We start from the raw sequence: 26587 nt of genomic DNA, 5'->3' as shown, positions 1-26587 counted from the left end.
GATCATTTACTAGATAATTTCACTTGCACTTTGCTCAACCTAAATTAATAGAGACAGAAAATGATTTAAAAACCTTATACTTCAAATATTCAGACAAATTCTAGAAGATAGCAGCATTTGTAGAGATGGACTTTGTGCAAGATTCCTGAAAGTCAGCTGCAAATACTTTTTCTGTTAGGGTCAGTATTCCTTTTTTCCCCTCACAGGTTTATTGACTCCTCCAAGTAGTAAAGGTAATTCCAGTCTCTTTCCACTTTGCATGGAACAAGATAAACACTAAGATTTGCTGCTACCAAAAAGGCAGCTTTCATGCTCTTCAGGAAGTGTCGGTTGCCACTACAACAATGAAGTGGTGGCAGTTCCAAACCCAGGCTAACTCCCTATCATTTTGAAACAACACAGACAAAATACATTGTTCCAAGGGAACAGACTAATTAAGCACTTTTTTTTGAGTTATGTAGAACTTTTAGAATATTTTGTCACAAGTGGGAGACCAGAAAAAGGGACACTCCATGGCTTCTACTGCAGCTTCAGGGCTGCAGGAGTGTCTACAACCCTCCCAACCTTTTCCAACGGGAACCAGTTTTTGTCTTGCCATGTTCTTCCCTCATTCATCCTTTAACAAGCCAGCATTTGACCAGCTGGCACTAATACGGTATGATGGACCTAGATAAAGAATTCAGGCTTGCTCATTCCAGCACTCAGAGATGAGAAACACTTCATCCTCACTGTAAAGAGCTTAAGAGGATTCTGAACTTTCTATAACAATGTTAGCTAGCTGAATGCTCAGTGTTTTTGATTTAGGCAAGCAGAATCTGATTGCCAGTGAAATTCATCCTGCCAACGTGTTAATTGAAGACAAAGTTCAAAATAGCAACTAGCTATTAATGAATATGCATTTTTACCTCAAGCTGCTGATTTCAGAGTACACATCTATTTACAAAATAGATTCCACAGTTTTTAAAAACACCATATGTAGATACATTGTCTTGACAACCCTTCGCTTATTTATGCCTATTCAATTCATATGCAAAATTAGTTAAAATTGATCTTGTAGTAACTGAGAACGTCATCAAGATTAGTGGCCTCCACGCTGCCAAGTGTTAGCGTACACTCTATGCTTTTGAGCCACCAGACATCTTTGCTAATGCACTAATGAAAACAACCTCTATCCTTTGAAAACTTTCTATTTAAACAGTTAACACTATAGATGGGGTTCTCTTTCAGTCTTAAGAACCCTCTACGTAGCTGTGTTTAACTTATTTTACGTCATATTCTTCTTACTGCTGAGAAGATTTTAAAATGCATCCTTACAGCTTTAAGAGTAAGATCACACTGGTAAATAAGCTCCCGAAGCTGCGTTAGGACGTCACTTTTAAAGCTTTCCAAATCATTTCTTTTCTCTTCAACTTCTGCCATGCTCGCTTTATAGTGTTCATTGGCCTCTTCAGCCTAAAGGAAACACAAGCATAGATGGCCGATGGACTACAAGGCCTTGGTACTGGAAGCAAGATGAAAACACACACAAATAGGTTGTAATAGGAGAGCCCCATTTAGGAAAATAGTCTGAAAGAGCATAGCGGGATTAAAACAATTAAGAGCAAAACGCTTGCTCAGATGCTGTAATTGTGGAAGGAATGAGTAACACTAGCAAACCCTTATAATTAAAAAGCAGCAACAAAATCCCTTACTTTTTGAAGAGCCTCCTCTTCTAGTCTTCGTTTTTTTTCCAGTTGCTTGCTGACCTCTTTCACAAAGCTTCCACTTGAGCTGAGATGCTCCTCCTCAGCACGAGCAGTGCAGGATTTTGCCTTTTCATACTCATCTTGACGCTGTGCATATAGCGACTTCGCTTTTCTTAGAGCGGCTTCTAGCTCTTGCTGTAGAATGCAACAAAGGAAAAAAGAAAAAAATTAATGATTTTATTTTTCTAGTTATTTAATGTGACATTTCAAGAGGCTATTATGCAAAGGCTTGTATTTCGCAGTTTTAACTACATGGTCATAGAAAGATACCGTTTTACAAACAGGAATACACTGGGAAGCTGACAGTTACAAACTACATCCGATAAGGCTTACAGATGCTCCATGTGAATTTAAGTTTGTAATATCACACAGCCCAGTTTGAGAGTCTTTTGAAGAATTTGAGATTGAATACTTAGACATGAAAGAAATACCATTTTTTTCTGTTCTCGCTGCCAAAGCTCCTTGATATCTTTCCGTTGTCTATCCAACTCGTTTTTTCTCCCCAGAAGAGGCTAGATAGAAAAGATTAATACATAAAAAGCTTAGAGCTGAGACTTTGTTCTTTTGAACGATCTGTATCATTACAAAACTTTTAAAGAACTTAAACAATATCTTGGTCATTTTCTGTATGCTTACCTGCACAAATTTATTAGACTGGAGGGCAGCAGCTGTCTGTTGCCAAAGCTGATTGTTCTCAATATCATTTTGAAATGCATTAATGAATATTGATTGGAATGGCATATAATCCTAAAATTACACACAACAGAAAACATTAACATTCTAGATAAGACAAAGGTATGCTGATATTCTAGATGTCTGTATGATTGAACTAGATTTTCAGTTAAGTTTAGTGGGATGTTTATATACGTGTGGAAATTAGAGTACATATGAGTGTAGAAAATGAATGTGCAATTTTCAGGCCAAATTTTATTTCAGTAAGAAAATACTTGTAAAAAGTGCCTGCAAGTCCAGATTGCAATACATAAAAGATACGAGATGGGGGAAAAAGCACATTGCAAAAATCATAAGGCTACTCTCTATTTTCAACAAAAATAAATTTACTTCTCCAGATTTCCAGAGGGAATGGGAAGAGATGAAAAGCAGCAGATCTTTTAGCCAATAATTTTCTGTATAAGTCAATTCTGTATCAATTTAAAAATCCTTTCCTCAATGTCCCAAAAGTTTCATTTTTGGGCAAGGCATCCAGTTCATATTTAAGATTTAAAACAAAACAAGCCAATCAAACAAAAAACTAAAAGGTACTCACCTGGGGTCCAACAACAGCTTTAGCAGTTTCAGCCATTTTTGCCAGGTTTTTAGCACACTCCACTTCTGTTAAAAACATATTCCACATAGTTACTGTTTACACTAACAATTGTACCACATGCTAAATGCTTTTTACATTCTTCCTCTAACAGATAGGCTATGGAGGGGATCATCTTCACTTTGTTATAGACCTTTAATTATAGGAAACGGGAGATAGTTCTGTCCACTTCAGCGGAACAGCTGCTAATTTAGAAATCACATTATTGACAGTCTGCAGCACAGGGGCCTGACAACAGATTTAATTCCATCATGACAAAGCTGATTAAATGCCAGAAAGAGCCACTCACCCAAGCTAAGCTTTTTTTCTACCCATGCAACTACATCCTTGGTATACTTTGACCATGCTTTAGCATAGGACAGAGCTGATTCAATCCCACTGTCATTTCTTAGAAGCATGCTATCAACCTCCTCGGCTCGAAGATGACCTGAAAATAAAGCATCAAACTTAAAGAAGTGAATTTTAGACATGACCACACACCAACAGCAAAGCCAGTATTAGCCAACTGTGAATGCTAAAGCAGCTCTGCTCTGGAATTGTTCTTTAATGCTAATTGACTCTAAATAGGACTGACAGAGGTTTTACAAAAAATTAAAGGGTCATAGTATTTTATCCTGACTAGTCATATGGTCAGCATACCTTTCTTAAAGAAAGTGACCCATCAAAACACCAACCATATGATGACATATAGAAGTGCTTCAGGCTTTTTTTTTTTTTTTTTTCTTTTTGCTCCAAAAGAAACCCAAGTTGGCTATTCGCGCAAGCACAAAACCTCTGCAATAGTAATTTTTACGCTGAAGTTTTAATGGCAACATAAATATAAAAAAACCCAAGCAATTTATTTGAAGTATTTTAGAAAGAGAGAACATAGATACAGAATGATGTTTATTGACATTAAAGGAATTATTTACCTTGAATATCATCCCTTTCATGCAGTGACCCACCAGACTCCACAGAAAGGTTCTCAAAAGACTGGTGTACAAGAAACAAAACACTAAATTAAAGAGAAGATCTCACTAGAACTGACAGATAACAACATAAGAGACATAATCTGCCCCTTACTGTGCTGTAATGTTCTCTTATCTGAGGAGATAGGATAGCCCATCTTATCTAGGGCAACTTTAACTTTCAATCTATAGCTATTGCAGCTTATATTAAATAGCAGGGAATCATTATACATCTTTAAAACAACAATCTTGAAAGCTTACAATGAAAGAGCTCACCTTTTAACAAATCAGGTTGACATTTTAGGGACCTTCAGCTTTTGTTAGAGCCCTCCCTATCTTTAAAAAAAAAAAAAAAGCATTTCATACAGATCTAATGTCATATATGTACAACTTAGACACCTTTCTGCAAATCACCAGAATTCTGGATTTCTGCCTTAAAGGTATAAAGCTGTGTGATCTCTCCCAAACTACCTGCAGATTGCCAGGTAGGAACAAAGGCTGACTAGTAATACTTTCTAAAGTACTGATAATTACTGCAACCTGACAGAATTTAATCCAAAAATAAACAAAGGGAATTTAGCATGAAATTTCATCCCTACCTTTGCCCTCATGCTGTATTTTGCTACTCCTTTAATTGTGCAAATAGAACTATTTGTAGGGCTGTGCTGTAAACTAGGCCACTAAATAGATTTAAGTGAATGAAAAGCTTACCTAGTAAAACCATCCAAGGGTTTGTTTTCTAACTGTATCATTTTAAATGAATAAACTAATCTCAAACTCATAAGCAGAGAACAAGCAGAAGACAAAGGCCAAGAAATAGCCGCAAAGTAGCCTTAAGCTTTACAAGAACATATTGTTTCCGTTTTAGATTTTGTGCTGTTTCATTTTTGTACTTAAAACTAAAAGGCAGTAGGGTAGCAATGCTTTTAGGTCTAGGTTTTTTGTTTGTTTTGGAACGTAAATGGAACTGATAATGAATAAAATGCAGAAAAATCCTTGAACAAGCATGGTTTACTTCACAGCAAAACCAGCTTTTTCTTATACCAAAACAGATACAGTATTAACCATCGACTACAGTGGAGATAGTAATGAATAGAAACAGAATCAAACTGCACTCCAAATCAGCCCTCATCCCCTCCAATCCTAGGAAAGTGAAGGCTGCTACGTTTGCTGTCTAATAAGAGTGTTTTAGTAAGAAGAAAGGAATTTTTCAGAACAGGTAAGAAATCTACAAAAGAAAGCTGTCTGTGAACAGAACTGACAGTAGAAAATCTGAATCTACACGTGGATCAATATTCTGCTGTGTAGAAGGTCTAAATATTCCTCAGATTTAATTCTGGTTTAGGTAGTGTTTTCAAGTAGCTTTTAAAGTAATATGCGTCTGTTAGGGAAGAACAAGCAAAAAAGAGGGGAAAAGTATAAATTCTGGTCCAAAAAACAAAAAAACACCAAAAAATCCCCACGCACACATACCCCCTTCCCAATTGGAAGGCCTAGATCACATTAGTCCTGAGAACAGTCCAATCCTTTCCAGTAGTTCAGACACAATCTAGTTAGCGCAGTTATTGACGCTCATTTGTCCATCCACATTCACCCAAATGCAAACATACAATACCGCTTTTTAAAGACAAGCTTGTGGACGGCTAGTGATGCTCTGTTACTTTTACTTATATCCTACTACTAATTATCAGAACTTAACCCATATGCCCCAAAACGTCCAATCATTCATCCCAATGAGCCAAGCAACAAAAAGGCCTGGTTGACTTTCAGATAGATTTCACCTCTCAACTGTACTGCAATCAAGTTGACTCCCTCCCTCCCCACCCCACTGCCCAAGAACTCTCCACCTAGGTTGGAAGCAAGTCTTTACACACATTTTGAGGATTTTATCCTTCTCCTTCGTTATGCTCCCAGATCTACATAGCTTCCAATAGCTTTCCAGTAGCTTGGGGAGTAATAAGAAGTCACAGGTCTACCTCAGTTCTCCCCATATATTCTAAAACTCTGTTGCATTTAATTGAGAAATACCTTTGCTCCCGCTTGTACTTCCAGTGGTACCACAAGAACTAAATAGAAAACCTTTACATTTGCTAAATAAGAAGGTATATACATATCATTTAACTTAAGCCTCTAAGTTGAATGCCTGAACAAAAGAACGTAGACTCCCTTGCAGTCAAGGGAAGCAAGATCATCCCCCACCCCACTTCAAAGCAATCCACAACAGCTTAGTTTGGAAAGGCTTCTAACTTAATAGGCAATTTAAATCGCTCTCCTTAATTAACAGTCAAAGTGTTCACATGCTAAATTCGACCAAAAAAGGTTATGCTCTAATCTTTATAAGATCTAGCTAGTTGCTATGCTCCACCACAGAACATATCTCTCTCTTTCTCTCTCTCTCTCTCTGTAGGAATGAGAAGTTAATATAGCTACTTAAATATTTTGCATTTAACTCCTCCTAAGGCTGAATTCCTGCTTGGCCTCCAAGCCTGTTCTGTGCATATCAAAACAATACGCTTCATCTATTAAATGTACATTTAACTGTCTGAATGAACATGCACCTAACATTTAAGATTGACTTCCAACAAATTGAACCGTATTATCCTACCTGCTCCAAAGTTTATTTACAGTTGTTCCTTTCCACCTTAGGAAAGCAAATGACACTATAAAAAGGGCCTTCAAATACAAGCCGGTGACTTCTAGAGTGATTGCACTAGAATTCTTTCTTCATTTTGCTATAGTCTAATTTCTGCTTGGTTACCCTGCTGCCTTAAGATTTAAAAGTATGATCTTCTAGCCAAGCAACTAGAGAACTGAAAGAACTAAGACCATCCCTCTGTCTCACATTTGTGCTTTAAAGCAGAGTGAAAATATAAAAAGACTAATTTTCAACTGCAGCTGCATACCATTATGATCAAGCCTGTTTGAGAGAATGCTGACAAAGTTTAAGTGGCACATTTCAATGAAGCCTTTTTTTTTAATCTGAAATTTCTCATGTTGTAACAACTTATCTTGTCATATACACCAGTTATCAACTGCATTTTCCTTATATGTATCTTTTACTTGATTTACCTGAAAGTCTGATTCTAAATACAAAAATTCAGAACAGTATTTTTTTTAATCTCACTTTTAAGATGTTTCAAAGAGAATTTAAAATGCTAATGCTTTTCTTTGACTATGTATAAGTTGACACTGCTATTTTCAGTTCTCTTGTTATTGAAAAAGCTACAATATAAACTGAGCCCTGGAAGAAAAGGTTATTTTATAATGAACATTTGTTTTTAAAAGCCCAAAAGAGGTAACTAAACCTCAGCTTAGCTTCTAGGTCTAACAAGCCTATTCTTACTTCTTTAAGATGTAAACCTTTTATTTAATCAGGTATCTTACTGAAAGCGTTAGCTCTTTTCACTAAGCTCTTTAAATAATCTGTTTTTAAAATCTCTTTAGAGAGATAAATTTCAGATTTAAGATCTGCATCATACTTAAAGCAGGTTATCATTTACTCTAATATTTGATTGCTAGCTCAGGTGAGTCATCACTGCTATTTACAATAGAGTACTGAAACCCCAAAAGCATTTTTTTTTAAATGGGTTTAGTCTTGTTTTAAAACTCCAGACTTCAAATGTCCCAGCCCCAAGATACAGACTTTCAGTGGAAATGAAAATCTTTAACAGATGTGATTGCACGCTCTGAAAGAACATGTTTAGCCTACCCGACTTCTCCGAGATACAGGAAGTCCCAATGACGAGCCATTGTCTACATCTCCCATAAGGAAGTCTGAAACGCTGCCAAAAAAACAAAGAACTGTGTTACTTCATTAATTTACCTCAAACAATTTCAGATCACTGAGAACAAGAACTGAAATTCTAAGATTCTTCGAAAACTCTGCAGAATAATTTTAAAGGTACTCACTCCTTGTATTCCCTGCAATTTGTATGCCATCACTGTTTCCAGGTTAAGGGGGAAAACAAAACAAAGCGGTAAAATTGTTCTGGATATGGTTCATTTAAATTCACTTATCAGCCACTATTTATTGAAAAGAAACCTAAAGTATTGTTTTTCAGTCTCAATTCTGTTCAGCTCTGTTGACCTCTTTAAAATTAATTCTGAATTCCAACTTACATGTTTCCAAAGGTGAATGCCAATGTTTCAATGGAAGAAAATATTTCACCAAAGAGTTCTCTTTTGTTTTCTTCAGTAACTTCTTTGAAGTTGACGGCTTAGGAAGCAAATAAAAAACAAATAAGGGTGAGAGTTGTGGTGGGGGGGGAAATCAAGCAGACTTATTAAGTCTGGAGACAAATTTATACATGAAGTCTCCTAAGGAACAGGTTATTTTATACTTTTTTGAACAAATTGAAAAAAGTATAGCTTCAAAAAATATTTAGTAAAAACTTTAAAGACACTACAAAGAGAAATGAACAAAATGATCTAGATTTTTCCAGAGTGAGAGATTACTCCTACGCTTTTTCCCAGTTGAGAAGCAGCTCTGTGGGGGTACATGATGGTAATGGTGGGAGAAGAGAAAAAAATTGTCCTTTACCAGCAAGAAACAAGTCACACAGCAGCGACAACACCTCACCTCACATAACAGCTCACAAATGCAGAGTCAAATATTTGGCAACTGCTTCTCCTTTTTTAAGTTAAAAAAAAAAATCTGAATTCAAAACAGGAGCCATAGTTTCTGGGGCTCCCCTGCCCCAACCCTAAGAATTGTATCAGATTTTCTGTCTTGAACGCAAATGAACAGAAAGTGATCCAAAGGTAGTGTCTATGGCAAAACTCTTCAATTATTAGCTTCATAATCTGGCAAAAACCCCTCAGTTTTGCCTGTTAAAAGTGGGAAAGAAACTCAGCATGACAATCACTGTTTCAAAATAGGAAATGGGGAGTTCTCGGACAAGCAAAATGGTCGAGCTGGGGACCCAGACAAGTATTGAGGCTCTTGCTGACAGAGCCTTCCCCATGCCTCTGTGGCAAACTGGAATAAGGAAGAGGGCAGAGGAGTGATTCATCCCAGGTTTCTATTAACGAAACTGCTGGAGGAGGAAGAAGAGGGAGAAAGGAAAAAACAAAACCATGCAGGAATACCCAACATTTTTTTTTTTTTAATCTGGGTTCCAACTTATTGCTGATGGGGAAATTTTTCATGGAGAAGTACACTCCTCTGAGGCAAGGCTCACGCCCTCCAGAGGGAAATCAGCTTTATGTTGGGAAAAAGTGATAATTCTACATTAGTATCTATCATCAAAAAGAACATTAAAAAAAAAAAGAAATATTCCTAATTATCTAGATGCCTAAGTTTACTGTAATTACTGTACTGTCTCAGAGATACTTCATTGACACAGATACAGCTATTCACCCTCTATTGATCCCTTTCTGCAAGATTTGTAACAATATTAAATTTATTCTCCTTAGTATTTCAAGTACAAACATGGAAATAATGGACTGCAATGGCTTCTAGAAGTAGCAAAAATTAAATCATGTTGAAGTGTCGTCCGTTCTATACGCATTTTCTTAACAAATCCAGGTAACAGACTCTAATCTTAAAAAGCATTCAAACTTCCTGCCAGGTGCCTAAATACTAATGGGTAGCAAACAAAGAAAGTACAGTAATCTGTTCCCCCTATTAAGACTTCCTTTGTGAAAGCAAAAGTTTTTAACCAGTAAATTAACACAACTGAATCCATTTCTTTCTACGCAGCATACCAACATGCCTGACCAACATTTTTATAACAACTATTTATACAGAAAGCTATTAGAAAAACTACGTGGTCTTGTGGACTATTTCCACAATCATTTGCAGACCTGGAAGAGTACATTGTTATAAGCTGACGGCAAAAAAAAAATTGTCACATTAGAGAAATATTAACGGTCTCTGTAGCCACAGCTCACTGCTAAATTAAGACTTCATCTACTTCTTTATTCTTTTTCTACACTTCATAATTAAATAAAAAAACGCCTCTGGCACCTTTGTTTGAAATGACACTCGTAATAAAATTCCACAAAGAACATAATTTTGGAACAACTTTATAAATATCAATGGAAGAAATTTTTTTTCTAAGTTCAGTTGAGTTGAAAACTTCAGCTTTTCCAGAGATAAAGCTGCTTATAAATATAAACTCTGCATGCCAAATCATTAAGCAACAAAAACTATTTGGAGAGCTATTGATCGCCAACCACTGATGACTGGAAAAATCATTTGACTGCAGGCATGAAACAAACTGTTTGAAAATTAAAAGGAACCAATAAAAACTGTCTACATGTTCAAAGCACTTACCACAGAAACATTAGTATATCCATTAGCCCCAGTGTCTTCAGAGAACAGCACTTCTTTCACTTTGTTAGTGAGGCATTAATATAGATATCCTCACCCTAAAGAAAAGGGTCTGCTCCACGGTGCTTTCCTGTTCCAGGAAGACTCTTAAGAGTTCTGTTAAGCTTTACAGTGTATTTACTGGGGAAATCTTTTCTTTTCAGGTTCCATCACATCAACTGAATAACAAATCTCATGAAGTGTTTTCAGAATTACCACTTCTCCCCATAAAGATTAGCTCAAACTCTTACAAATTCAGTTGAATACAAACAGCTTTCTTTTAGCTTACTGCTGCTGGAATGCTGATGTACTTAACATCAACTTTAAACCATGCACGCTCTTTCCCCAGGACATCCTGACTGCACACAATAGCTACTGACAACAATGAACTATAGTAATCTTTCCATGTCTGGAAATGACAACTATCTATCTATAGTTCTACAAATTTCAAAGTGAGTATACAATTTAACAGCACTTTTAAGTAAGACTTCAGATGGCACATAATGAACTTTAAAATTTGATCACATGAATGCAATACATTAACATCTAGAAACTAGTACCTGGACCACAAGCCTGGTTTGCATTTAAGGCGATCTATATTTCCAAAGCTGGCAAAAGTATCTCGAAAAAAAATGAGGTGGGCTGCATAACCTTCCCAAAATGCTGCAGGCCGCTGTAATTTTTGACTTTAGAGTCAAGTTGTCAAAAGCTTTCTGAATCAAGCATAGAATGGACTGGGGGACAGACTGGGGAACCAGCATAAAACATGGAGCTTTTGGACATCAGAACCAGGAGCAGCTGCTCAAGAGCATTGAAGTAATGCTTCTGGAGCTGTGGAGAAGGACACTCGGGCGTCATGACCAAAGGCCTTAAAAGATGACACATGGAGAGCTGACAGTGCCTGCTGAGCAGCTCAGACTGGCCATAGCACAGCTCCAGCTTCTTGGGTGCTCTATCCCCTTCCAGGGGAATAAGGTACCATGGCCCACAAAACCCAGAGGACACGGCCTTGCCAGAGTCTGCAGCAGTTTGCTGGCTCCCTCCTCCCCGCTCCCTGGGGACACCTGCAGAAAAGCAGCAAAGCTCCCCTTGTCAGCTTTGTCCAAGACACTGCACAAGTCTAACATTTTCCCACACCTAACAGGCAGATGGGGTAACACTACTATCTATTTCCTCAGACAGAAGTATCTCTAACCCTTACTCTACTGGGTAACTAGTTGACTTGTTGGAAGCGAATGCATTTGAAGCCAATTTCCTTCCCTTAAACTCTCAACAACACTTTAGAGTTCCTTTCAGAGTTATTAAAAAAACCCACAGAAGTGTGTTTTAATGCTTCTTGTTATTGTCTCTCTTTAATCATGCTAGAGTACACATGTTAAAAATATAAACGTAAGGAAAATTTGGGGGTGAGGGGAGGAAGCAGAGTAAAAAACCATAGAACAGTGTTCTGGGGACCTCACAACCAGGGACCATCAGCAGGCTGTCTGGGCCCCACAGTTCCCCTTTTAATTCTGTCTCAGGCACTGTGCCTGACCTACACTACTGCAAGATCTGGCAGCCTCCCCGCCTCTAGCTTACCGCAGACAAGACAAGTTTGAGGAATGATTTCCTACCTGTCCTTTAATAGATCTTGCTCTGAATTTACAACATAGATACACCACCAAAACTGAAATTAGTTCACCTTTGCTAGAGCTATTGTACTTTGACGCAGAACTGTTATAGAACAACCATACCTAAAAAGGGAATTTTTATAAGACAAGTGCAATTTTCAGCTTTATCAATGATCTGTGTTCAATCTAGTGATTCAATTAAGTCAAAAGGTCCAATTTAAAGTAAAAGAACAATACAGTCTTGAATTTAACATGCACCCGAGACACCCGTGTACTTTGTGCTCTCTGTGGCCATCAACTATTTAAAGATACTGAGCGGGAAAATATGAGCACGACGGTGTGCCAGACTGGGAAGTGACTACCAAAAATAGGTCTCTGAACACGTTCCAAGAATATCCTTACTAATAAGTGAGGAGCTTCAGTAAGTCTTAATACCTCCAGATCAAGTGAGGTGTCACGTAAAGAACACTCTTCTCAAAGCAAACAAGCACAGATGAGGAGTAGAGTCCAAGCAGAGAGGCGCAGTGAACCACCTTGCATCCAAGATATATTCAGAGAAATCTTCCCCCTGCAACCTCGATCTATAATGGTGCAAGTCTCACAGTTTCTGTTCAGCCAAACATCACTCTCTGTCTGTAACACACTATAGTTAGACTTTCTTTCACTCAGCCCCAAAGGAAAAGCTAAAACATCAAAAACAGAATGAAAAACATCAAGCAAAACAGGGTATCTGCAACTCAAGCGCGTTCATATCATTCCCACTGAAGGGCCTAAGAAATGACTGAGATAGCCTCAAAGCAGGAGGCACAAGCACTCTAATTTTTGACAATGTTCAAAACATTCCCACTAGCAGTAGCTTAAATGGAGCAGCCATATGCGCAAGATGCAACATTAAATCATAGCGTAACTTAAGACTTGCAAGAATACGTTACAGGCCAGGGCCAGAAGTCCTCTGAGTTTAAATAACTCATTCCAAAGTTACTGTAACTGATTTTATTAAAAGAAAAAGCAGGCACATGGTAAAATAGCTATTTGCTCCTACTTTTAGATCCAAATTTGCCCCTACTTAAGGTCCAAAGGCGAACCAGATTTGAGAACCTGGCAGCATACAGAGATATTCAAAAAGATCCTTCTAGAACCTAAAACAGTTATCTTTCTATTTCTGGAGGAAAAAAAACTCATGTGTAAATCCCAGGCTATTGCCATTTCATCCTCTCCTAAATAAACAACAGTAGAAATTTTCCGTGCCAGGTTAATCTTCTTCCTAGTCATAAATCTGACTAGAGATACAGAATGCTTCCGTGTCTTTTTATAGCTCTGTCCTCCAATGACAAGAAACAGATGAGTCAGATGGACTTACTTCATTGACACAGCCTGGGAAGACAGCAGAAAAAGAATACTAAATCTGTCCTACGGAGTCCTTACATTCTTGTAGTTTCCTGTTTATTCAAAAGTTACATTACTTCTAGTGAAATAACCACAGCTGAAAACCTGTGAACCCATGCGTTACTGACAGACCACTGTAAGCAAACTTGTGGTCTGATATGATTACTATCCGCCACAAAATGCTGCATTTTCACTTTGACTTCCTCAGTGCCAGCTGCAATACACTCCAATTCCAGCACAAAAATGAACTGATATCATCCTCAAAACAAAAACCAGCTGTAAAAACCAAAAAAGGTGCTGGAGAGAGAAACAAAGTGTCTTTGCATTAACCAAAGATTATGCTGCGGGGGAAGTAGACCTTTTTTGTACAGTACAGGCTTTGCTATCCAGAGGAGAAATAAGACCGAAGTAGCAATCTGGAAAAGGTGAATTCCTGCAACTCCCTATTTATATCTTCAGACTCATAAGGAATACAGTAGGTGGCTGAATGAATAGTTACAAAGGTTACTAAAATCTTCATATAAAAAAAAAAAAAAGTATATCAAACAAGAATGTAAATATTGAGCCAGGACTGTAATCTGGGAAAAACTCTCAGCTAGATTTCCGTAAACTTTGCCAGAAAATTCAAATAACTGAGATTGATCAAAACAATGTTCTTTAGTTTCATCCAAAGCTGTCTTCTCTTGATAATTAACTTGGGAACGCCACGAGCCAGGTCACACAGCGCTCTTCCAGAAGTATAACATGACTCACCACATCAAAGTGAGCTTGTGTTTGTTTTAGCCAAAGAATAATCACACAATTTATGCCAGCCTCTCACTTCTAGGCCAGCTATATGCTGCTTCTGAGAAGGACAAATAACTCAATGAGAAATTAGTCAGAATGCTATTTACAGATAATAATTTCACACCATAATCTTTTACTCCATAACTTTTTTTTAATTATTTATTCAAATTGGAAGAATGACTTCAGAACAGATCAGCGCTTTGCACCACATGACCACCATATATTTATCTTAAACTTTTTGACTTTGAGTCTTAAGGCTTTCAGTATTGTCCAACCACTGTCTATGAGAAAACGATTCACAAAGTAAGGTTGCCGGGGGGGGGGGGGGTGTCAAAACTTTAGCTACACTTCAACTCATGGACTATTACCTACCATAACTAAAGCACCTCTTATCATGTAATCTTTTTCTGAGAGGTTTCTCATCACACAAGCCCATGTTTAAGATGGTTCAAGAGAGCTATGGCTGAATACAGACTTGAAAACCTGCATAAAGTATAGTCTTATGTGGCAATCTAGTTGAACACATCTGCCAGAAGACTGGATGACATGACTGTGCTGTTGTTATTTCAAGTGGCATTCTTAGAACAATGAAGAATAGTTGCTTTCAAAATTTTGTAATTATACAATATGCAAAATGTTTTCATAATTGTAGTTTTTCTTCCCACCTAGAAAATTATGTAATCCTTCCATTACTCCAGCTTCTGATAAAACTGAGCATACTAATAGCCAGTGATCTCAACAACCAAAACCAAACAAAGCTGGCAGTTACTATGTTGGCACTTGAAATAACCATGTCAACTAAAATCTGTTATTACCAGGGGAAAAGCCAAAAGTATCTGAATATTTATATTGCCAAAAAGTAGCTCAGAAATTTAATAAAGTTATTTCTTCTGCTCATTTTCAAGAGAAATTTATTCCTTTGAAGCATTTGCAATCTTCTGAACTTGATGCCATACTATTTCCCCTTCCCTTTTGTGTGATCTATTCATTCATCCAATTTCAATAGCAGTGAACCCTGGTCAGATGCATTCCCCCTTGATAAGTTCCCTTATATGCATCTGGTTTTGCCTGGTTTGATGTGCAGCTGCTCTTTCCGTAGTTGCTTCTGGAATTGACTAGTACTCAAAACATCTTGCATTGAAAACTTTCCCCTACCACTCAAATTATGTAATTCAACAGGGTGCTTAATTCCTCACTTCAGAAGGAGGCATACAGGGATAAGGGTGGTGGGAGATACACAAATGCAGATCTGGAGTAACTGGTTCAGCAGTAGAACTACAGAAAGTGATCTAGGATGTACAGTGGACTTAAAATCAAATACAAAAAAGTGATGTTATTACATAAAAGGTCAACATAATTATGGGATGCATCAACAATGTTATTATATAAGACAAGGAAAGTCATCCCAAGGCTTTACTCAGCAATTGTGATGCCTCAGCTGGTATAAACAGTGACCAAATTGGGGCACTGTATATTAAAAACAACACTGAAACTAAAGTAGTGCAGAGAGGCTTATTATTGCAAAAGTTTTAGGAAACATGATTTAGGAAAGACTGATTTGTTCACATATTTGAAGTCAGTCCTCCTTAATTTTTCCTTAAAGAATGAACAATTGAACTTTTTCTTATTGTCCATTGAAATTAGGGAGAGGTGGGAGATGCATGGAAGTCTTACCATACCAGCTAAACACGGAAACAAGCTTGTCTAAGATTGCTATAAAATTGTGCTCATTAGAGATTTAACCTGTTCTCATGGATAAACAGCCCCTTACCATTGTATGCATGTACTTAACTCTTCCAGAGAGCAGGAAGACAAACAGCAGCATCTTGGGGATACCCTCTGCATTTTTACTATTACATACAATTCTCTGAAAGCAAGTTCAGAAATTGCAGAGTTGTAGTCTTCTGACAATCTCAAATACCAGGGATAACTCTATAGGAAACTCTACAGGAAGCAGGAAGAAAATGAGAAGCGGGCTGCAAGTACCTGCCATATTCAAGGACCAAACACGCAGAACAATAGGAAGAATCCACAAGAAGCTTGGAAAAATCCAAGATATAGGAATCAGGCAACTAAATATGTTAGCATTTTGACTGACATTACAGCTTTACTGAGTCTGTGGCATGTATTCAGCCATACTAAGATAATCAGAAGATGAAAGAAAGAAACCCCTAGAACAAGGAGAACAACTAAATTGTGTATCTCAGAGAAGTTGGTTCACATGATTTAACACAGGCAAGAGGTGGAGATTTAGCCCTACTCAAAGCATTTTCCATGCCATGTAGAAGAAAACAGTACTGGTTCCATCGTTACACATTGGATTTTTTCCAGAACAGGGAGAGCTGCAGTCCAAGGCTACACATAGGAAAAACAGCTATGGTTTATGGGGCTGGAATGATTGCATGCTTCACTATTTGTATTCCTCTGAAAGGCTGTCGAAGAACTGCAGCAGCAAAGGCTAGCAACAGAAAGTATTAACACGTGTCTCCAAGGGTTTTTGTTTGACATCTAAGCCACTTATGATCTCTCTGAGGAATTTACAGATACTAGGCCGTTCAGATTTGGATTGCTCATGTAAGTATTTCTTCACTTGATACAAATTCAACACTCTAAATATTCACAGAATTAAAAAGATTTTTGGCAAACTTCTTTAAGGGTATAAACCCAAGGTGATATCAAACATCCTTCTTTCATTCTACAATACACAGGTAAGGAAAAGATCAAAGGCTTCTGCTTTTGTAATGCTAGGTAGTTTTGCAACTAGCTTCCCATGAACAGGTTAGGAATAGGTTAGAACAAACATTTCACTTAGAGAAAGTATTTTTAAACAAAATTGAGGGTAAAAAAAACCCTGTTTCTTCTGTATACATGGAATCCTATCCATAGCTCCAAATAAGAGTCAGTGTCAAGTCACTAATTCAAATTTTCCCAGAATCTGAAAAAGCAGTATTTCCTTACCTTTTACTTTTGCAATAACTGTTCCTGCGGCACTAAGAATGTCAACTGAGTTTAGAGTCTGATGTTTGTTTATCACTGCTTTTAAAACACGCAGCAACTCCCCCAAGCGTTCATGCACTACATGATGCAAGCCATCTTGATTTTCTGAAAAGGAAAGGAAAAACTACATCAAACATTGCATTAACTCGCAAAAGTGACAAACAACACTCTGATGGTATTCAGCTGCACAGAAATCTAGGCCATATGGAAGCTGGGCCTGCTTAGACCAAAGAAGTTAGTTAAAAAGAAAACTGAATGAGCATTTGCCAAAAAGTTGACTTATGTGCATTGTTTACATAAGTCATTTCTCCCCCAAAGTCAAACACAAACAATTCAAAAGTTTTAGAGATTCTACAGCAATACACTAATTTTTCCACAGTTAAACCATTTTTTTCCACATTTCCTTAGGGCATTTCACCAACTACCATTTTAATAATTACATGTTTTCAAAAAACGATATCAACTAAGGCAGATTTGGACTGTTTATTTAGCTATTTCTTCAGTTAATACAAATTCAACACCATCTCTATCTATTCACAGAATTCAGCAAAGATTTTTGGCAAGTGTTGGCGCATTTTGACTAGCTTTTAACTCGTGTCAATCAAGGCTTAAGCATCTTTATTACATAAGCCTAGATCTACAGAGGTCGGTCTTTAGGCATGTCAATCCTGATGAACTACAACATGGTAAATATGTAAATAACTTTGTGGAACTAGGCCTAAGCTACAAAAACACATATGCACATACATATGGAGGGGATATACGTGCTTTTTTATAGCATACTCCCTTCGCTGAGTGATGTAAGATCCTGCCCCCTCCTTCTCAGTAGTTCTTGCTGAACCCACGGCATAGGTTAAACCACAAGCTCTTCCGCTCTATTACAGGAGAGGTGCCACTGTACAGAATTAAAGTTTCACATGTACTAGAGTGCTGTGTTGCACGCTGCAGTGAAAAGCTTTCAAATTCAGGCAAGTCTAGCTTATGAGAAAGAAAAAGAGGATCTAGTGCACACTGACTCACTTCCCCATAGAGCAAAAAGCAATGGCAATTCTGTGTTGTCCGTGACCACAATAAACAGGACAATACAGACAGTGACAGTACAGTGCAAACTGATTCAATGCTACTCAGACAGCAGTTTCAAGTCTGAGTTGTTTTGTTCTGCTTACAAGACATTATATACTATTTAGGCTAGAAGAACGTACATTTTTCTGAAGGGTCAAACAGGTGTGGGGGTGGGAAGGCTGCATACAAATAATACAGCATTTACTAAGTGCAGAAGTAAGTTTTGGGGACTCACAATCACCAAAAGCAACTCTTGAGGACCACAGTCTGTCAGGCTTTATCTCCCTGTATGTCAAATTTTAGATTTTTTTTGACTTAAACTGACTTACGATCAACGGGAAAAAACCTTGACTCAGGAAGTGGATTAAAGCAAAAGTATTATCTATCAATCACAGGCACTGCATGCTCTTTTCCTACTGGAGCAGAGGTGGGAAGCTTTTTAAAAGTCTGTATCCTTTCCAATGCTTAAGTCTAGGAAAATCCGATTTACACAGCAACAGATCATGAGAACTTATCTACGCAATTTATTCAAGAGAAACCCTGTGACTATACCTTCATTTACAGGTATACACCCAATGATTTTTAACCAAGGATCCATAGGCATAACAGACAAACACAAGAGATTGTCAGGAGACTGGTACAAGCACAGCTAGAATTCAGCACACCCATTAATAGCGGAGGCCTTTTAAGAAAGAAACCACACCAACCTAAAAGCACGCTGTAGCTCAGAGTTTCAAACTTTAATAGAGAAAACACTGCAGGTATGAAATAGTCCATGGAAGCAACAACAGTGGAGGATGGCACCCTGGAGAAGAGATGACTTATAGGGGATATGCCAGAAGTCTACCAAATCATGAGGCATGAAGATAGTAAGAATTGTTTCTATCTACTATCTCTTTGAATGGGGAAAAAAAAAACAAACCAACCTCGGGATGATTAAATAGAACGAGCAGGAACCAGATTCAAAACAAAAAAGGGTGGTTCCTCATTCAGTGTGGAGCTTCTTGCCAAAGCAGCGTGGACACAAGCTGATGTGGAAACAAGGAGAGACTGGATAAGCACCTATAAGAGTTTCCCTGTAGGTTACTAAGGACACAAGTAAATGCCCTATGGGGTAGGCCAAGGGTCTGGCTAGCCCGTTCCACATGCAGTATGGCAGCAAGGGAGGCTGCTAAGGAGGCCAGACCAGCATCCACAACAGCTGCACCAGGGTTGCTCCTATGCACTTCAGTATCTGTTTACAGGCCTATTGCCGTTTAATTAATCTAATACCTTTTTGAATCCACCTCTACAACTTTATTAAAAAAAAAAAAAACACACAAAACTACTCTATTCCACTGCACTACTAAAACAAACTATATAACCTGCAACAGCTCAAGAACGCCCCTGAGCAGAAAGTGCTCTGAGGCTGGAAAAAGTATGATGCATGTCCAACTGTTTCTGCTCTTCTCGAGCTATTTACTTCTAGCATTTGCTGGAGCTCAAACACTGGGTTAGAGACAGCGTTAGTCTGAACTAGCATGACCATTCACACCTTCTAGTCCTTGGAGAAATTCTGCAGCCACCACAATCAAAACAGATAATTATAATCATCCCTTTGGGCTTTAAATCCACCAAAGGCTCAATTATACTGAACCTATGCAACCACAAATGCTATTGGGAGTACTGGGCAGCTCCAGGCAAAGGTAATAGGGAAAAAGAAAGACAGCAGAGGTGTACTGATGCCCACAAATCCAAAGTGAATCAGACAACACAGAAAACATATCTGAAAATTATAGTAACATGTTTCCAGGAAATGGAATATTAGATAGATAAAATTGACTTCAATTATCTCATCAGAATACAAATCTTGTGTGTAGACTTAAGTTTTGAAATATATTGCCTATGGAGATAGTAGACTCTAATCTCTTCTTACAAACTTCCAGATGTGGACAAATCTTCCAGAATCCTGCCTCAGGGACAGAGTAATGATTTAGATTGGCAGGACTGGGACAGATAGGCTTTTACAGATGCATTTGAAGGTGTAATATATGGTACAACCTTCCCCATAACATGTATCATCTATTCAGTAAGCATATATGCAGTCCTGACCTACAGGGCATGAATATTAGAGTCAACTGGCTAGCGATGGCATGCACAAGCACACTGTTTGACCAGAACTGCATCTATTACATAACCAAAATGAAGGTGTCTCATTTAATGGGTATGTATCCACTTGTGACCAGAGAGTAAAACAGTTCCTAATTACGTGATCAGAGTTACCCATGCATATCTCCCATAACCAGAGCTCTGCCCAGATGACCGCACAGGTCTTTTGGCAATATAGCGGGGGCATGGGCTTCTGGTCCCACAACAAGTGGGGCAGGGAAACAGCCAAACTTACCTTGCACTCTTACAGACTACTCCCAGCCTGAGAGTCCTCAGGAAAGACTGTTTCAAGGGTAGACAACAAACAGAAGAATTATCCTGGGAAGTTCAGCGTTACCCACAACTAGAGGCTTGTCACTACAGGTTAAAACAGCCTCTTGAGGTTCCTTACAGCTTGGGTCAAACAAACAAACAAACAAACAAACAAACAAAAAAATGCCATCCCACACCTCCTACCAGAGGCCAATTAAAGCATATCTGATACCAAAACGTAGTTTCTTAACATTTGATAATATCTCACCAGACCAATTGAGTTGAACAAAAAAATAGAGGGGAGGAGGAAAAAGAAAAGCTTCGAGCACACAAGCCTCTTCAAGTCTGAAACAGAAGCAGTAAGCTTCAAAGGGAAATACAAGTTGAAAACAACTGCCGAGTTGAATTAGATGTTTATCATACCATCCAAGAGAACACTACCACTAAAATAATGCATTCAAGCATGAGGTTAGTTATTTGTACTCTCAAAAGCAAAAATCTGGCTACACCCAAGTAACATTTCTTTGTATTCCATCACTGCATTATTTGTTTACTAAATATTTGAAACTTTTATTGTTTCTGTGGCTGGAGAAGACAAAAGGTCTGTGATACAAGTAGCGCTGACAGGGGAAAAAAACCATCAGGAACTACAATTACACTGCACTCAGCAACTGATACTCACCAAACAGACACTAATACAGAGATTTCCTGTCCAGGACAGATTTACAAGCCTCAGGTAGAAAAACAACCTAATTATGCCAGATTAATAGAAACTCAATTTTATTACTGAGTAGCCCCAATAAGGCTAAGAGACCAGCACAAAGTTAGAGGAAAATATTGTTTACAGGGAAAAGAACGCATGAAAAAATATTTCCAACAAGTTCATGCAATTCAATCTGATTTTAAGTAGTCATGAAAATCAATATTTACTATCAGTTTTTCTTCTTTCCCTTCTTGCCTCACTATAAAAGTTCATTTATCTACATGAAGTCAAGCAGGAAATTCCTCCACCAATGGATACTATAGCCAGTTCAAGACTGCGCTTTCTGTGGTTGTAATGCTTAGTGCTGTGGAGTGCAATACCCCGGGCCAACCCTGGGCGATTGCCCTTCTGTCCTGCAGCACACTGGAGCTCTCCAAGCACGCGAGTCAAACTGTTTGCTTAGGTGACTGAAGTACCCTTTGCAATCTCCAGGTCAGTTCAAAAACGGGGAAAATCCCACCACCACCAAAAAAACAAAAACAAAACAAAAATACAAACATAGGAGTTCGATTTTTCCACTTTCACCTCCAATAGCAAAGTTCTTCTGCAGTTTCAAATTGTACCAGAAAGAACATTTTGGCAGAAACACAAGAAAGCTAATTTCCAAATCTCATCCACAAAGCAAAAAGCTAGATGATACCTCCTAAAACTGAAAAAAATAGCTTGAAACAGCTTAGTAGTTACCTGTGTATTTTCTTTACCCTACCTAGTGTTTAAATTCTGTCATTTACTTTAGCTGAAAACAAGTTCCTCAAAATGCAAGGACAGCCACAAGAAACGCTCTGTAGGACAGGCAGAGAAAGAAGGCCAGGAGGAAAAAGCACGTATTCAGAGCTGACAAACCAACATCAAGATTTTGGCTTATAGTCTCAGCTCTGCATCCTCAGAAAAATCTCTAATACGCAAGAGCGATATAATACAGCGACTGGGAAGCCTGTCAGAGTATGCAGACAAGCAGCCCAGCAGGACACTGCTGGAGCACCCACCCCGCTGGGGTCCCAGTCACCCTGTTTTATGACCACTTCAGCATCAAAACAGCACAAACACCTATTTGCTAATTTTACGTATTTCTCAAAGTGAAGCCTTTGTTTAGTAAACATTAGCAAGCAATAACAGCCTTCCAGCTATGGATTCTGCTCATCCAAAACAAAATAAAATTTGCTGAGCAAGCTTGTTGGCCTCAGCTTCCCTCCCGGCCAGCGAGTGCCGATTACATTACACACAGTTGGGAAAGGCACCGCTGTGTCAGTTGGCTGGTATTTCTTTTGTCTGACCTGATTTACTGTTAGCCCAAACATTTCAGAGGCTGTTTATTTTAACAAATGTTTGCCAAGACCAGTTTAAATGACAGACTAACACAGTTTTTTCCACATTGCCATCACATAACCCACCTTGCTGTTTAGACCCATTCAGAAGATCCACGCACCATGCTGCTCACGGCTTCTCCAGCTACATTAACAACTTCCAGCAGCAAACTCTCCTTCCACCACCCTGCTTCCACAAGTCATTATCTAATGTGAGCCTATTACACAAATATTGTTTTGCCATGGCTAAAAGTTGGCTTAAAATTGAAGTTGGTTCCACTTGTGAAAAGGAAAGGTAGGGTACTTAGCTGAAGTAACTGAAAACCCATCTGTGAAATTCTCTTGAAATCAGGTTATATATATGACTTGCAAAGCAAATACTCTATTCTACCTTGTTTAATGAGGTCCTACTTTACATAGGAAGCTTTTTACAAGTAGAAAGATGGGATTATTTTGCTTAATGCATTTCATAGTTTTCAGGACTCTTATATGCAATGAACGATACTATTAACGTGGAACAACCTGCCGTACACGCGCTCCACTGATCTATATACTTAGACCAGTCTTTTGACTATGGGAGAAATGCATACCAACTCATCTCACTTGTGGTGAAAATCCTATTATAAACAAGGTAGCTTGTATTTTTCATAAATAGCTTCTCTGCCTCCCCTCAGGAATATGATTAAATGCCTTGCCTTTTAAGAGTCTACCTTGAATTAACTAACTGGATTTATGGATGTCTTCATTAGTTTAAGATGATGAATAAACGCAAGAGGGAATGAGAAGACTTAAATTCCCATTACGTACAAGGCCACTGAGCCATAACCAATATACAGAACTAACCACTACAGTCACTAGGTCTAGTCCTCATTTTGAGGTCTCCCATGTAAGCTACTGTTTCCCTGTGCTCACATTAGGAGTAAGTACTTCAGTCCCACTTCTGCTTCCATTTAGATACAGGAGTCGCCATTTTGCATTTAAGTTCCACTCTGCATCGTCTGCCTAAACCTCAACTCATTCAAGAGAAAGGTGGCAAACCAGACAGAAGTCTCGGAGGGTGGCGGTGGGAATAATCACACAAAGTAGGAAGCAATTTCCCCAATATCCCAATACCTGGATCCAGAACCTTTTATTAAGATTTCATTTTAATAAATGCGAGCAGTTGCGTCCTCATCTCTTTTTGATCTTGGAAAGATTCGGAAGAATAAGTTTGAGTAACCAACGTTTCAATCCCCAAGGCCATCAACTTAGTTAAAAGACCATCAACTCTTATTTATCAATAATCTCTTCTTCAGTAATGTAAACTGCATTGTTTCCATTACGTTATGGCAAAGGATTAAATGTTATCAGTAGCTATGCCACTCAGGTCAGAAAAGTCAATATTGGAAGGAAGCTAATTGAAATCAGGCAATTTTGAACTAAAAACGTACTACTGCCATCTTCAGTGTCAATACTGCACACTTAAACTGTCATCACTCACATCTGAACCTGCTCCAGACTCATCACAGACTACACAAAATGATCATACAACAATGAACTGGATTGAAATCATCTAACCCCTACAACTTTGGAAAACAGTCCAAGATTAACCTATCTTTTTGTTAGTTTGCCCGTCACATCCACCCCCCCAGCAGCCCCACTCTAACACAGCTAAGGCTGCCATATTTGGGTCTGATCTGGCAGAGGCCACTATCAGAGTAACAACGCAAAAACTAAATCAAAACACATAGTCAAGTCACGATTCACGCTTCGGTTTGGTCATATGTAAGGCTGATCTATGTCAGTGCTTTTTAGTCCAGTCTCAGGGAAGCTTTCATAAGACAATATACATATAGGCTAGATGCCATTTTCATCAGATGTTCAGACATAAAACAAACAAATATGTATTTCCTTTAATGGCAGTGTTTATATTCTATTCATTGGTAGCCACGATTCAGGACTGATGGGAGAAACTGCCTTAGCTATAATATTTCTTCCTTTATTTAGCTGTGAAAACACCCTGCAGACAAATGAAATTTAAACACATCTTAAAACCATTTAAAAGAAAAATTCAAAGGAGTTCTGAAAAAATTTGTCATAGAGTTTTTTTCAATTTTTACAACCTCTTACAAGCCCAGAAGCTGTCAAAGGCACTATTGAAGGCATCACATTTCAGCCTTGTTTTATGAGGTGGAATTTGAAGCTACACATCCCTTCAAGGGCAAGAAACAGGCCAAGGTTTGATAGCAAAGCAGTCTCCCCCTATGATTTCCAGCAGCAGAAAATATTATTGCCACATGGCATAGAAGGCAGGTCAGTTTGAGGTTGTTCAGAACAGCAACGGTTTTCATCACTGACTATCACCTGTATCTCTATCACATGTATCTCTAACTTGATGCTAACTCAGCTGTCTGTCCTCTCATAACTGACATAGACCACTGGTGCAACTGGCACAAAAGCATTAAATGAACACACACTCCATATTATGCGCTCTGGCAAATGCAATGAATACAGTTGTGTGCCCAGATCAGTCTGGGTATCAATCATCTGCCCCCCTAATACTATACAAGACGAGGTGCTAGGTGGCCTCCAACAGTTGGCATAAACTCTGTAACCATAGCCTTATGCTTATTTATGAAAGCCACATCTTCAGTAGCAATGTGTCCTTTCTGAGCTATAGAAACAAGCATGAATGGTGATGAGAAGAGCAGGAGAGGAGGCAAATCAGAAATAATTTTACTCAGAATGAAGCCAACACAACTTGGGATGTGTAATTCGAAATCTTTCAAAAGTCATCAAAACTTAAAGGAAGAGTTGTAACATTAGACAAAAGTCTTGCTGTGCTAAAAATAGTGCCAAATATAGAAAATTCTGAAAAACTCCAGGTAAACAGGTATAAAGTCATTGAGTAGTGCTGCAGTAAAGCATTAAAAAGGATAATCAGTCCTAAAACATATAAAGCAATTGGTTTCAAAGGAGGCTGACAATTTTAAGAGGACTATTTCTCAGTTCCTTGTCAGTTTTAAGCCTCTTACATCTATGCTTTCAAGATGCATCTTTGACTAGAGATTTTATACCTGAAACTTACAATTAATTCCTTTGAAATTAGCAGCCCTATTTTCATTCATTGACTTTTTAAAAGCGTATAGGCTCTGAAGCTTTCAAAAAACCTTATTTTATGAAATTTTGTACTTCTAAAAATATGCTGTTACAAAGTGAAAGCTGCAATTCCTACAGTGAAGAGCCTTATGGTCCAGCCACAGACAAAGCCACAGTATATGAAATGGTCTAGTCAAATCCTATACTGTGATTTCCCTTCTGATGGAACTATGTAGGCCTAAAGCCAAAAATCACACTCTGCTAATCACCTAACTAAATGCATTCTTGATAGGAAGACACAGTAAAACAGCACTAGTGCCCATTATATCCTTGGAACTGCTTTCAGTCATTTTCTTCTGCTCTGCAAGCTTTAGTATTTAAAAAATTGAACATCCTTCCAGTATCTAGCAAGGCAACTACCCTCATTAACCTTTATTTACTTGGGTCACAAGAGTCAGTGTGAAAAAAGATGCAATATAACCACCAGAAGATCTATTTTTTGAATACTATGTAACAGCTCACTTTTGAGAGCTTATTTGAAACCTAACATAGAAAATAACTTGTTTTGGAATTTTTTTTCCCGAAAAAAAAAAAAGGGAGAAATATTTATAATGTTTTCCCTACTGGGGTGAACATTAATTATTTTAGAAAAAGCTAGTAATAGCTAACAAAATGCTTTTAAATTAATAGATGTTTTTAAGTGACTGTAAAAGCTTTTAAAGAAATTCCAACCAAAATTTGGTAAATACCTTTCCAACCAACTCCATATTTTCATAAACATAGTTATTTCTTATTTGGTTTTCCATTTTTCCATTTCTTCAGAAGATTTTCAGCATACTGAGGAAACTGTTTACCTTTGTAGCTCTGAAAGA

At 38.1% G+C, this 26587-nt stretch overlaps 1 protein-coding gene across 8 annotated transcripts in view; it reads right to left on the bottom strand.

Annotated features, from left to right (window-relative positions):
• The window catches only part of ARHGAP29 (Rho GTPase activating protein 29), an 83992-nt gene that overhangs the window by 12952 nt on the left and 44453 nt on the right, over positions 1–26587 (bottom strand). For 6 of the 8 annotated variants that reach the window (XM_068952434.1, XM_068952435.1, XM_068952433.1 and 3 more), the window contains 10 exons: positions 17070–17213; positions 8136–8232; positions 7726–7798; positions 3981–4041; positions 3359–3496; positions 3013–3077; positions 2382–2492; positions 2177–2257; positions 1692–1880; positions 1315–1452 (listed from right to left, as the gene is read on the bottom strand). In XM_068952434.1, the coding sequence (XP_068808535.1) occupies positions 1315–1452; positions 1692–1880; positions 2177–2257; positions 2382–2492; positions 3013–3077; positions 3359–3496; positions 3981–4041; positions 7726–7798; positions 8136–8232; positions 17070–17213 (1097 nt within the window). Of the gene's footprint in view, positions 1–1314; positions 1453–1691; positions 1881–2176; positions 2258–2381; positions 2493–3012; positions 3078–3358; positions 3497–3980; positions 4042–7725; positions 7799–8135; positions 8233–10293; positions 10670–17069; positions 17214–26587 lie in introns of those variants that run through there. The other 2 variants (XM_009686006.2, XM_068952440.1) reach the window with 2 other exon arrangements.

Source organism: Struthio camelus, chromosome 8, assembly GCF_040807025.1.
Source record: "Struthio camelus isolate bStrCam1 chromosome 8, bStrCam1.hap1, whole genome shotgun sequence".
Lineage (NCBI taxonomy): Eukaryota > Metazoa > Chordata > Aves > Struthioniformes > Struthionidae > Struthio > Struthio camelus.
This window is presented reverse-complemented; position numbering and strand designations above follow the sequence as displayed.